Source organism: Pipistrellus hanaki, assembly GCF_964339955.1.
Source record: "Pipistrellus hanaki genome assembly, chromosome: 15".
Taxonomy (NCBI): domain Eukaryota; kingdom Metazoa; phylum Chordata; class Mammalia; order Chiroptera; family Vespertilionidae; genus Pipistrellus; species Pipistrellus hanaki.
The window spans coordinates 29503135-29516377 of NC_140517.1; the positions used below are offsets into that span (position 1 = coordinate 29503135).

At 39.2% G+C, this 13243-nt stretch overlaps 1 protein-coding gene across 1 annotated transcript in view; it reads left to right on the top strand.

The window, feature by feature from the left end:
- UBA2 (ubiquitin like modifier activating enzyme 2) overlaps window positions 1–13243 on the top strand; it is a 54595-nt gene that overhangs the window by 16162 nt on the left and 25190 nt on the right. Inside the window, exons 9-10 of the mRNA XM_084905136.1 lie at window positions 9254–9353; window positions 10521–10687. Of these exons, the coding sequence (XP_084761262.1) occupies window positions 9254–9353; window positions 10521–10687 (267 nt within the window). The remainder of the gene's footprint in view (window positions 1–9253; window positions 9354–10520; window positions 10688–13243) is intronic.

The window sequence follows — 13243 nt, forward strand, 5'->3', positions numbered from 1 at the left end:
TCACTGAAAGTTTTTTTCCTTATAACACCTTTGGTTCCTGCTGTTTCTCGTCTTATACACCTTTCATGCTTAAATTTTCTGTTGGCAGTTTGACATGTTCTCACTTGTTTTTGAATCCCAAAGTCTCTTATTTTTGGCTGAATCCTTTTTCATTAGTATATATTATTTGATTGCTAAATATTTCTAGAAGAATAATCAGGTTTGTTTAATTGGATCTACTTAATTATAGTGTAGGCCCTCACATATGTTTTTTTAAAAATATATGTTTTATTGATTTTACAGAGAGGAAGAGAGAGGGATAGAAAGTTAGAAACATCTATGTGAGAGAATCATCGATCAGCTGCCTCTTGCACACCCCCTACTGCACACCCCCAAGCCGACACTCTATCCATTGAGCCAAACTGGTTTCGGCTCAAATATGTGTTTTAAAGTCTTTTTATTTCTTTTACTTTGCTCCTTAGTATTATTGAGTTTATCTAACAGATACTGGAAACTCTCTCATCTTTTCTTAAACTGCCTAATATATTCTTCCGACTCTCACTAAGCACATGACATTAAAGATACGTTAAAGGTGTGAAGCCATTGCATATAATTTACTTATTAAGAGAATATCCCACTTCATTGCAAACTCTTTTTTTTCTTTTTCTGTTTGAGAAAATTCTCTGAGTTAAGGCTAACTCTTGCCGAGAACGGTTTGGCTCAATGGATAGAGCGTCGGCTTGGGGACTGAGGGGTCCCGGGTTCGATTCCGGTCAAGGGCATGTACCTTGGTTGCGGGCATATCCCCAGTAGGGGGTGTGCAAGAGGCAGCTAGCTGATCGATGACTCTCTCATCGATGTTTCTCTCTATCTCTCTCCCTTCCTCTCTGTACAAAATCAATAAAATATATTAAAAAAAAAAAAAAAAAAGGCTAACTCTTCTACCTCCTATTTTCCCTTCCCTTTTTACCTTATTTTTCAAACAATATTTTCTCTCTGCCCTGCATCTTAGATCTCTCCTTGCACCTGCTGTCTGCTTCCTAACATGCACAGGTCTCACTGTTGTAAAAGCAAATGGCCTATCACTTCATCCAGCTTGCATTTCATCTCTTTGCTCACTGTCCACAGATGTCGCAGGTTGACTTTTTATTTATTTATTTATTTAAATTTAATATATTTTTTTAATTAAATTATTATTTTTGTACATATACCCCCCCCCCCCGTACATAACCCTCCCTCCCCAGAGTTTTGTGTCCATTGGTTGTACTTATATGCATGTATACAAGTCCTTCGGTTGATCTCTTATCTCCCCCAGATCTCCCCAACCTCCCTGCTGTAATTTGACAGTCTGCTTGTTGCTTTACTGTCTCTATATCTATCTTTTGGTTCTTCAGTTTATAATATTCTTTATCATCCATAAATAAGTGAGGTCATGTGGTGTCTTTCCTTGACTGGCTTGTTTCACTCAGCATGATGTTCTCCAATTCCATCCAGGTTGCTGCATACGATGAGAATTTTTTCTTTTTTATGGCAGCATAATATTCCATTGTGTAAATGTAGCATAGTTTTTGGATCCAATCATCTGCTGATGGGCACCTAGGCTGTTTCCAAATCCTAGCTATTGTAAATTGTGCTGCTATGAACAGAGGGGTGCATATATCCTTTCTGATTGATGTTTGTAGTTTCTTGGGATATATTCCTAGGAGTGGGATTACTGGATCAAATGGGAGTTCCATTTTCAGTTTTTTGAGGAAGCTCCATACTGTTCTCCACAGTTGTTGCACCAGTCTACATTCTCACCAGCAGTGCACAAGGGTTCCTTTTTCTCCGCAACCTCGCCAACACTTGTCATTTGTTATTTGTTGATGTGGGCCATTCTGACAGGTGTGAGATGGTACCGCATTGTTGTTTTGATTAGCATTTCTCGGATAATTAGTGACTTTAAGCATGTTTTCATGTGCCTCTTGGCCTTCCTTTTGTCGTCTTTTGAGAAGATTCTATTTAGATCCATTGCCCATTTTTTAATTGGGTCATTTATCTTCCTTTTATTAAGTTGTATAAGCTGTCTGTAGGCGTTGGAGATTAAACCTTTATCAGTGATAACATTTGCAAATATGTTCTCCCATACTTTCTTGTTTTGTTGAGGGTTTCCTTTGCTGTAAAAAAGCTTTTTATTTTAATGTAGTCCCATTTGTTTATTTTCTCTTTAGCTTCCATTGCCCTTGGGGAAGTATCAGTGAAGAAGTTCTTTTGGCATATGTCTGAGATTTTGCTGCCTGTGGATGCCTCTAGTATTTTTATGGTTTCCCATCTTATGTTTAAGTCCTGTATCCATTTTGAGTTTATTTTTGTGTATGGTGTAAGTTGGTGATCCAGTTTCATTCTTTTGCATGTATCTATCCAATTTTCCCAACACCATTTATTGAAGAGACTGTCTTGATTCCATTGTATGTTCGTGCCTCCTTTGTCAAATATTAACTGAGCATAGTGATTTGGGTTGATATCTGGGCTCTCAATTCTATTCCATTGATCTATATGTCTGTTCTTGTGTCAGTACCAAGCTGTTTTGAGAACAGTGGCTTTGTAATACAGCTTGAAATCTGGTATTGAGATGCCTCCTACTTTACTCTTCTTTCTCAGGATTGTTGTGGCTATTCGGGGTCTTCAAATGAACTTTTGAAGAGTTTTTTCTAGGTCAGTGAAATATGCCATTGGTATTTTAATTGGGAGTGCATTGAACCTATAGATTGCTTTGGGAAGTATGGACATTTTGATGATGTTGATTCTACCAATCCATGAACATGGTATGTTCTTCCATCTGTTTACATCTTCCTCTATCTCTTTTTTCAGTGTCCTGTAGTTTTCCGTGTATAGGTCTTTTGCCTCCTTAGTTAAGTTTATTCCAAGGTATCTTAATTTTTTTGGTGTGATGGTAAATGGGATTGCCTTTTTAGTCTCTGTTTCTACAAGTTCACTATTGGTGTACAGAAATGCCATAGATTTCTTGGCGTTAATTTTGTATCCTGCTACATTGCCAAATTCATTTATTAAGTCAATTAGTTTTTTAATGGAGTCTTTTGGGTTTTTTATGTACAATATCATGTCATCTGCAAATAAGGATAACTTTACTTCTTTTCCAATTTGGATGCCTTTTATTTCCTCTTCTTGTCTAATTGCAATGGTTAGTACTGGAAGTCAAACAGGAGTGGCGAGAGTGGGCATCCCTGTCTTGTTCCTGTTCTTAGAGGGAATGGTTTTAGTTTTTGCCCATTGAGTATGATGTTGGCTGTGGGTTTATCATATATAGCTTTTATTATGTTGAGGTATGATCCTTGTACTCCCACCTTGTTGAGAGTTTTTATCAGGAAAGGGTGTTGGATTTTATCAAATGCTTTTTCTGCATCAATTGATATGACTATATGATTTTTATCTTTCAATTTGTTTATGTGATGTATCACGTTTATTGATTTGCGGATATTGTACCATCCTTGCATTCCCGGGATAAATCCTACTTGGTCGTGGTGTATGATCTTTGTGATGGTCTGCTGGAGCCGATTTGCTAGAATCTTGTTGAGGATTTTGGCATCTATGTTCATGAGGGGTATTGGCCTGTAATTTTCTTTCATTGAGTTGTCTTTATCTGGTTTTGGTATTAGGGTGATGCTGGCTTCATAGATGGAGTTTGGAAGTGTTCCTTCCTCTTGGATTTTTTGGAATAGTCTGAGGAGGATAGGTTTCAGTTTTTCCTTGAATGTTTGGTAAAACTCTCCTGTGAAGCCATCTGGCCCTGGGCTTTTGTTTGCTGGAAGCTTTTTGATGACTGTTTCAATTTCTTCCCAAGTTACTGTGCAGGTTGACTTTTCTTAAACCTATTGCATTTACTTCCTCATTGCCTTTTCCTTGGGAGGAAAAAAGTTTTTTATTTTGATTATAATTAAAATGCACTTACTGTGATATGGATAGCGACAGCATTTTCCAAACTGGTGTCTATATATCTGTTTCCATTCCAATATGATATACATTTCCATTCTTTTATTCAAAGGTAACTTAAAGCATCTGCTGTGTGTCAGACACTACTTTGAAAGTACAGGAGATTTAGTGTGGAAAAAGACAGAAAATAGAGTTCCTGCTCTTTATAGGAAACTCAAAGTCTAGAGGGGAAAGACAAACATTGAACAAGTAATTTCAGAAATCAGCTACAGTCCTCCACTCTACCAGCTGAGCTATTGAAGGGACGGGCTGAACATGTAATTTCAGTTCAATGTTAAGACGTTAAGTTCATTTACATTGAAATCCTTTAATAATTAGTAAATTAAACCTTATTATTAGACCTAGTATAAGGGTTCAAAAGAAGCTTTCCAGAGGAAGTGACATTTCTTAGGGTGAATTAAGATTTTAAAGAATAAGGGTGGAGTGTGACATATACAAAGAAAGTCTCAGGTTACAATACTGAAATCATTCCCATTAAAGGGGAGAGTGGAAAGAGAATGGGAAAGGTAAGCTGAGGCTGGTTCAGGCAGGGCTTTCCAGGTTATATGGAGACAGTGGGAATCCATTAGAAGATAGTCTGTAGTGTCACTATAAGGATATATAGGGTATGCAGTGCACCACTCTAGCACCTAATGTTCCTCTTGTGAGCAACATGGGACAGTACCTTCTGGAATTGTGCAGCAGCAGAGTAGTCTGAAGGGCAACCTCCTGTACCCCCCCCCCCTTTTTTTTTTTTTAATGTTTGAATACAGTTAGGCTTTATTTTTTAAAATTTATTTATTATATTTTTATTGATTTTTCTACAGAGAGGAGGAAGAGGGATAGAAAGCTAGAAACGTCAATGAGAGAGAGACAACGACCAGCTGCCTCTTGCACACCCCCTACCGGGGATGTGCCCGCAATCAATGTACATGCCCCTGACCGGAATCGAACCCGGAACCTTTCAGTCCGCAGACCGATGCTCTATCCGCTGAGCCAAACCGGTTTCGGCCCTCCTGTACCCTTTGTATTCCCAGTGGAGAGTGGAGGAAAATAGACCTGGTGTTCTTAGGACATATGAGGTGAAGAATCAATATCTGGTTTCCTGCTGGGCAGCAGGATGAACAGAGGTACCATTCTCTGAGGTAGATGTAGTAGGAAGCAGATGTGTAAGGGGTTGGAGCATAGAGAAGGAGATAGGAATCCTGTGAAATACTGGAAAAATGACGAGATTTTGTAGGTGAGTAGAGAGGTTTGGACTAGACATATATTAGGGATTCATAGATTTATAGGAAAATAAGAGTATGAAGATACCTCTGTACAGGGACTCTGCATCTAATAATTGGATAAAAAAGGACATGGAGCTTGTGCTTGGAAAACAATGCTAATTTCCCATTGCCTGGAAGACTTTTCAGCCAAGTGCTGAAGGTCCTCTACTTAATGTCTCCAGCCACATTTGCAACCCATATCCTATTGGACTTCACATTCCTTTCCTGTGTCCCCATTTCAGATGTTACCTTCTCCTTGAATTCTTGCTTCATTTCTCAGATTGATACAACAAAATTCCTGACAATACTCCAATCTATTTCATTTTTACACTATATTCTAATTATATGTGGCTGGTTTCCCAAAGATTAAAGATGCTTAGTAAATATTGATTGAATTGAGTAGATTTGATAGAATATAGTATAGTTCTAACTTTTTTTATTAGGCCAAATCTACACAGGGATAAATATAATAAATATGTTCTATAAATCAATTAGGAATAGAAAATGCAGCTAAGGATAAGATAAAATCATTTGAAATTCTACCATATAGAATAGTGTGATTTATGTGATAGTCTTTCAGTCTATATGTAGTAATGTTTATGTTTTTGAAATAGTAATTTTTGTTTATGGGGGGAGCACATTTCAGAGGTGTTACAAATAATTAAATTCTTTTTTTTTATTTTTTTATATCTTATTGATAGAGAGGAAGGGAGAGAGACAGAGAGCTAGAAACATTGATGAGAGGGTCATCGATCAGCTGCCTCTTGCACACTTCCTACTGGGGATGTGCTTGCAACCAAGGCACATGCCCCTGACCGGAATTGAACCCGGGACCCCTCAGTCCGCAGGCCGACGCTCTATCCACTGAGCCAAACCGGTTTCGGCAAGAAATTCTTTAATAACTTCAGAATATGTATGCCTTATTGGTATGTACCCAAAAATTTGGAGATATTGCTAACTTTGATCTTTAGGCTCAATGATTGTGTTCAAGTCTTATGGAGTTGGTGTATATTTATTTAATCCTTTGATTGGTATTATTGTGCTTTGGATGATCTTTGAAGCCTTAGGGGAGCTTTTTGGGAGGTGATTGGTAGGGCATGGTCAATCTTCATAATCATATTCCAATCATGGTCAATCTTCAGAGTTCCCTTACTCTGCTTTCCTCAGGGCACTTCTGCTTCTTTTTTTAAATAAACAAGTAAATAAATAAGAGTGTGTGTGTGTGTGTGTGTGTGTGTGTGTGTGTGTGTGTTTCTAGAATGGGGCGGGGAGATACTGATGAGAGAAAGTCATTGATTGGCATCCTGCTGCACACTCCACCCTGGGGATTGAGCCCAAAACTCAGGCATGTGCCCTCACCAAGAATTAGCTAGTGACCTGGTGCATGGGATGATGCCCAACCAACTGAGCCATACTGGCTGGGCAGAGCATCTCTGCTTTTAACTGTTTCAGATATAGGGGCTCTGTGTCATATTTCGTTTTACAAAAGACTTGAGCTTCTTTTCTTTTCTTTTTTTAAAATAATAAATATTGTTCAGATTATTACCGGTTTTCCTATTTATTTATTTATTTTTTAAATATATTTTATTGATTTTTCACAGAGAGGAAGAGAGAGGGATAGAAAGTCAGAAACATTGATGAGAGAGAATCATTGATCAGCTGCCTCTTGCACACCCCCCACTGGGGATGTGCCCACAACCAAGGTACATGCCTTTGACCAGAATCGAACCTGGGACCTTTCAGTCTGCAGGCCAACGCTCTATCCACTGAGCCAAACCGGTTTTGGCGCGCGCCCCCCCCCCCCCCCAAGCTCCCCTCCACCTGATTCCTTACCCCTGTCACTGTCCAAACTCTTCCCTCACCCCTCAGACCCTCTTTCCCCTGAGAATTGTCAGCCCACTCCCTTTCTATGCCCCTGATTCTATTATATTCACCAGTCCATCCTCTTCTTCAGATTTTTTATTCACTTGATTTTTAGATTCACTTGTTGGTAGGTATGTATTTGATGTCTTTTTGTTCATAATTTTTACCTTTTTCTTTTCTTTTCTTTTCTTTTCTTTTTTTAAATATATTTTATTGATTTTTCACAGAGAGGAAGGGAGAAGGAGAGCTAGAAACGTCGATGAGAGAGAAAACATCGACCAGCTGCCTCTTGCACACCCCCTACCGGGGATATGCCCGCAGCCAACGTGCATGCCCTTGACCGGAATTGAACCTGGGACCTTTCAGTCCACAGACGACGCTCTACCACTGAGCCAAACCGGTTTCGGCTACCTTTTTCTTTTTCTTCCTCTTAAAGAATACCCTTCAGCATTTCATGTAATCCTGGTTTGGTGGTGAACTCCTTTAACTTTTTCTTGTCTGTGAAGCTCTTTATCTGACCTTCAATTCTGAATGATAGCTTTGCTGGGTAGAGTAATCTTGGTTGTAGGTTCTTTCTGTTCATCACTTTGAATATTTCTTGCCTGCATAGTTTCTGTTTGGCATTCTCATTAAGGCCTTGAAGGTCTCTTCAAGTTTCTCAGCAGTTTTTAGAAGATTCTTGAATAACCTTATAAATGTGGTTCTGAACTCTATGTCTTCCAATAGTTTACTTTTCTCCATCTCTCCCATTCGTGACATGCTTCTGTGTCTCCACATTTTGGCTGCCTCCCTGTGTTGATGGAGTGGCTTTGTGTGGTCGGTGATCTATAAGTGCCAGTAGCTCAGCTTCCCCAATCACCTGAGGTGGTCTCTCTTGGTACACCCCTTTGTGGGCTGATGCAAAGTCTTAGTGTAATTAAACCTTGATTGCTGTTGGAACACTGGAAGGAATTGACCTCCAGGCCAATTGGCTGTGAGGACCCGCTGTGTCCTTAGTGGAAGAACTGTGCTGGAGACATGCTTATGGTACAGGCCTTGTTTGGTGCTCACTGAGTATGCCTCCCAAATGTGTCACTTATGCATGTGAGGAGTTGAAATCTGGTTTCTCACATTGACCACTAGATACACTGGCTTCTGGATCTCCAATGGAGTGCAGTTCAGGTACTGTCTGAGGCCACCCAACAGGAGCTACAGCGAGAACCACAGTCCTGCTTGGAGGTTGGAGGCTTTGGAGCTGTCTGCACTGTGTTGCAAGTTTGCTAGGTTAAACTACAATAGAGAGGGCTATTCATATGCAAAGGCCGCTGCTTGGAGCTTGGGTGTGTTTGTAGATTGTGCGGGGCGGAGTCTCAGGGCTTCACTAGGCTAGGGTGTCCCAAATAGTGATGGCTGGCAGTGAGCCTTCTCTGCCTGTCTGACTACGTCCCCTCATCTCGCACCCCAGCACAGCAAACAATTATTCTTGTGTGCAGCTGTGCAAGCATGCCACCCTCACTTTCTGACCCAATAGCAGACAGTCCAGCTTCTCCCCTGAAACTGGATTTTGGAGAGATCTGGAGCTTGTCTCTTTCTGGGCTGAATAAAGCAACGTCTGTCTCCAGCTGGGATCCACTGCCAGCCCGGATTGCGTGCTTGTCCCCTGTACCTCAGTTTTTCAGTGCTTGTGCCCTGATTGTTCTTTTCTTCTAGTCATAGAACTTCCATTCAGCCAGCTTTCCCTGGTTCTGGGTGATAGACATTTGTCTTTTAGTTGTAGTTTTGAAATAGTTGTGAACGGCAGCAGTTTAGATGTTTACGTATGCCGCCATCTTAGATCTCTTTGAGCTTCTTTTCTTCTAAAATTTGTTAGCCTCCTAGGCCCTGGCCAGGTTGCTTAGTTGGTTAGAGTGTTGTCTCTATATGTCAGAGTGTTGTGGGTTCGATCCCTGGTCAGGGCTATATAAGAATCAACCAGTGAGCATATGAAGAAGGTAATAACAAACCTATGTTTCTCTCTTTTTCTCAGGTCAATAAGTAAAAATTTAAAAAACATTATTCTACTGGTATACAGCATGTCTTTAAATCAGAAGATATTATAATGTAATATTGATAATAAGGCACCAATGAAGTTTTGGTGACTTATCAGCAAAGGGACTATAAGGTTCATGGGGTTTTTTTGTTTGTTTGTTTTAAAGCTTTTTAAAGATGATATCAGGTATCTGTTGACAATGGACAAACTGTGGCGGAAAAGGAAACCTCCGGTTCCATTGGACTGGGCTGAAGTACAGAGTCAAGGTAAAGGATACAGTTTAGTCTTTGGAATACCTAAATTGGAACCTCAGTCTTTAGCCCTGTTGTTTCTTTCTTTTTTTTTTTCTTTTTTCTTTCTTTTTTTTTTTTTTTTTAATATATTTTATTGATTTTTCACAGAGAGGAAGAGAGAGGGATAGAGAGTTAGAAACGTCGATGAGAGAGAATCATCGACCAGCTGCCTCTTGCACACCCCCTACTGGGGATGTGCCCGCAACCAAGGTACATGCCCTTGACCGGAATCGAACCCGGGACCTTTCAGTCCGCAGACCGACGCTCTACCACTGAGCCAAACCGGTGCCGGCAGCCCTGCTGTTTCTTGACAGTAGTATATGTTCATGGTAAGAAGTTCAAACAATTGAGAAAGTTTGAAGAAGGGGAAAATCACTGGAAATCTTATCACCTAGAGAAATAGTCACTATGTTTTAGGGAATGTCTGGGAATTAGATCTATGCATATAGGCACAAGGAGTTCTGTGTGCACTTTACATAATAGAGGCATATGAGTTACTCTTTTTAGTAAATAATACTTAACAAGTCCTTTATCAGTTAACATTTAGTTGTTTCATTTTCCCTGAAGCACCATGTGGTGATGAGTATATATGTACATACATCTTTGTTCACTTGTGTGATTATTTCTCTAAGATTTAAGCCAGAAACATTTGTAATTCTAAATGTGAGTAAAACTATTGCAATGACAACTTCCTTATCCCACTCCCCTTAAACACACTGTCCCTCTGCTTTATCTGAATTGTATTGCAATTGATGTATACACAGAAGTCGTCAGCGCATTGGATATTAAATGGTCCCAGGAGATTAGGGATGTCAGTTTGGAGCAGTTTTCTATAGTGATGGATTATGGCTCTAATAGTTTGCACTTACTGAGTGCTTACTATGTGCTGGGCATAATGTTCATTATCTTTATTATATCCTTGAATCCCCCAATAACCTTTTGAGGTTCTGAATTAGTCTTGTACCTTTCCCATCTCAATATTAGCAATTTTCTTATATACATATTTGTATCATAGTGATAATTACTTCAGTACAATTTGTTTCATATTACTTTCTTATTGGTCAGGCATTGAATTGTTAAACAGTAGAGGAATGATGTCGAATACTTTTTATGTGAAATTTCTAATTTTTTTTCCCTTAGGAGAAGAAATCAATGCAACAGATCAACAAAACGAACCCCAGTTGGGTCTAAAAGACCAGCAAGTGCTAGATGTAAAGAGCTATGCATGTCTTTTTTCAAAGAGCATCGAGACTTTGAGAGATCATTTAGCAGAAAAGGGGGATGGAGCTGAGCTCATTTGGGACAAGGTTCGTTTTGAAATATCAAGCATATATTTTAGTTTTTGAACTATAGTCAGGAGCTAGTCATTTTTGAGTATTGTTTAATTTTGCCAGGTTTTGAGGGCATAATGTTTGCATCTTTTTATCTTTAATTTCTACCATTAAACTGAATTTTCTATACATGAATTCGGGCAATATCACAAAATGTTATTTAGATTCTAATGTGCTCATGGTTTATAATTATGTTGATAAGAGAAATATTGTGAATATATTGTGGTAAAATGTTTTACAGGCTTAAGAAAGCTTCCTGGGTGGTATAGATTTAATATAAATCAAAATCCTTTTGGTGACAATAGCTTTGGGCCATTTGACCTTGAAAGAAATAAAATTGCCTTTCTGTTGCAAGAGTAATAACTTTTATTTTAAAAAATATATATTTAATTGATTTTTTACAGAGAGGAAGAGAGAGGGATAGAGAGTTAGAAACATCGATGAGAGAGAAATATTGATCAGCTGCCTCTTGCACACCCCCTACTGGGATGTGCACCTAACCAGGGTACATGCCCTTGACCGGAATCGACCCCAGGCCGACGCTCTATCCATTGAGCCAAACCGGTTTCGACATAACTGTTTAGAAGTCTAAGACCCCTCAATACAAAAATGACATGTAATTATCCCTACAAATTAATATGTAATAATATTTTTCAATTAGATGTCATATTTCTTTTACATGTAGAAGTATGTTTTTAAAATATATTTATTGATTTTTAGAGAGGAAGGGAGAGAGAGGAACATGTGAGCATAATGTCAATTGGCTGCCTCCTGCATACCCCCTACTGGGGATCAAGCCCCCAACCCCGGCATGTTCCTTGACCAGAATCCAGCAATCTTTCAGTGCACTTGATGCCCTGATGCCCAACCAACTGAACCATACCAGCCAGAGCTAGATGTCATATTTTGAGGTTTATTTCTAATTGCAGTCAATATTTTCCAAGGCTATTAGTGATATATCTGTTACAAAGTTTATGTTTTCCTGAAGTAGTAAAGATTTTCCATGAATTTTAAAGTAAGCGGAAAAGTGTTAGATTTAGCAAACAATATGATAATTTTGTCCAAATTTTGGAATTGTAGTTGAATCATACATCTAAAATGAAGATAGTGAATTTAGATTTTTAGGGGTTCTTGTAAACAGTCTTTAGGTATATTTTATATTAGGAGAAACTATGTTTTAAAAATATTTTCATTGTTATTGTTACAACAGGGGTTTGGGGGCTAGAAAATGAAACCTTGGAAGTGGGAATTGTTACCCTCTGAGTAAAATCTACACTTAAGGGGTGTGATAAGTTAGTTGCTTAGGGAAGTAACTAATAGACACTGTGTTGGATACTTTAAATATTTCAACTTAATTCTCAGGATTGGAAACAACCTAATTTCAATGACAACATTCCGAAGTGTTTATATAATTTTTCTATTTAATAGATTAGGGAATTTTGATTTGCTGAAGTTACATAGCTAACCAATCCTACATAATAATATGCAAATTAACCACCACTCTGCTACACCCACTAGCCAATCAGTGCGAGAATGCAAATTAACCCAACAAAGATGATGGTTAATTTGCATACACGGAGGGAGGGAGGAGTGAAGACTGAAGACAACATGGAAGGAAGAGGGAGGGAAAGTGGAAAGCAAGGTGCCTGGGGCTGCAGGAGGGAAAGCACTGGCAGTGCGGGGTTGGGTGAGGTGTGCAGTGGCCTCCGTGGCAGGGCGAGTGGGCGGGGGCGAGGTGTGCAGTAGTGGCGAATGTGCGGCCACAGAGGCAGCAGCAGGTTGGGTGTGTGGGGGTGAGCACACAGCGTGGTGGTGGCTGAGGGCCCGCCCTGCCCACCACTGTGGGAAAGATGGGGTGGGGGGCGGGGCGGGAGAGGTGGCAGTGGTGGGAGGAAAGCCGCTGGAAGTCTTACAGGAATATTTCTGCAACAAGTCCCTAGTAAATATATAAAGGGGTAATATTTTTCCTTTTCTTTTGTACTTCTGAATTATAGGGTAGGATAGAATCTTCTGAGGAAAGCAGGAAACCTTGCTGAAATCTAATTATAGTGACTAGGATATAGTCTCATGAAGAATATAAGTTGTCGGGGGGAAACTTTTTGTATTGTCATTTCTGAAAAGAAATAGCAAATGTAGTGCAGTGGTGTATATATGAAGGAGAAGGAAAGCCAAAAGGAGTTGTCCAGGTATTTCTGAGACTATCTGAACAGCTTTAAAAAAAAAAGGCTCCAATTTTTTTTGCCTGGAATCTGTTTGTCAAACAACCTTCTCATTATAGGCATACCTCATTTAAAAAAATAAATAAATAAATAATATATATATATATATATATATATATATATATATATATATATATATATATATATATATTGTTTTTTTCACAGAGAGGATGGGAGAGGGATAAAGAGTTAGAAATATCGATGATAGAGAAACATTGATCAGCTGCCTCCTACACACCCCCTACTGGGGATGTGCCCGCAACCAAGGTACATGCCCTTGACCGGAATCGAACCTGGGACCCTTCGGTCTTCA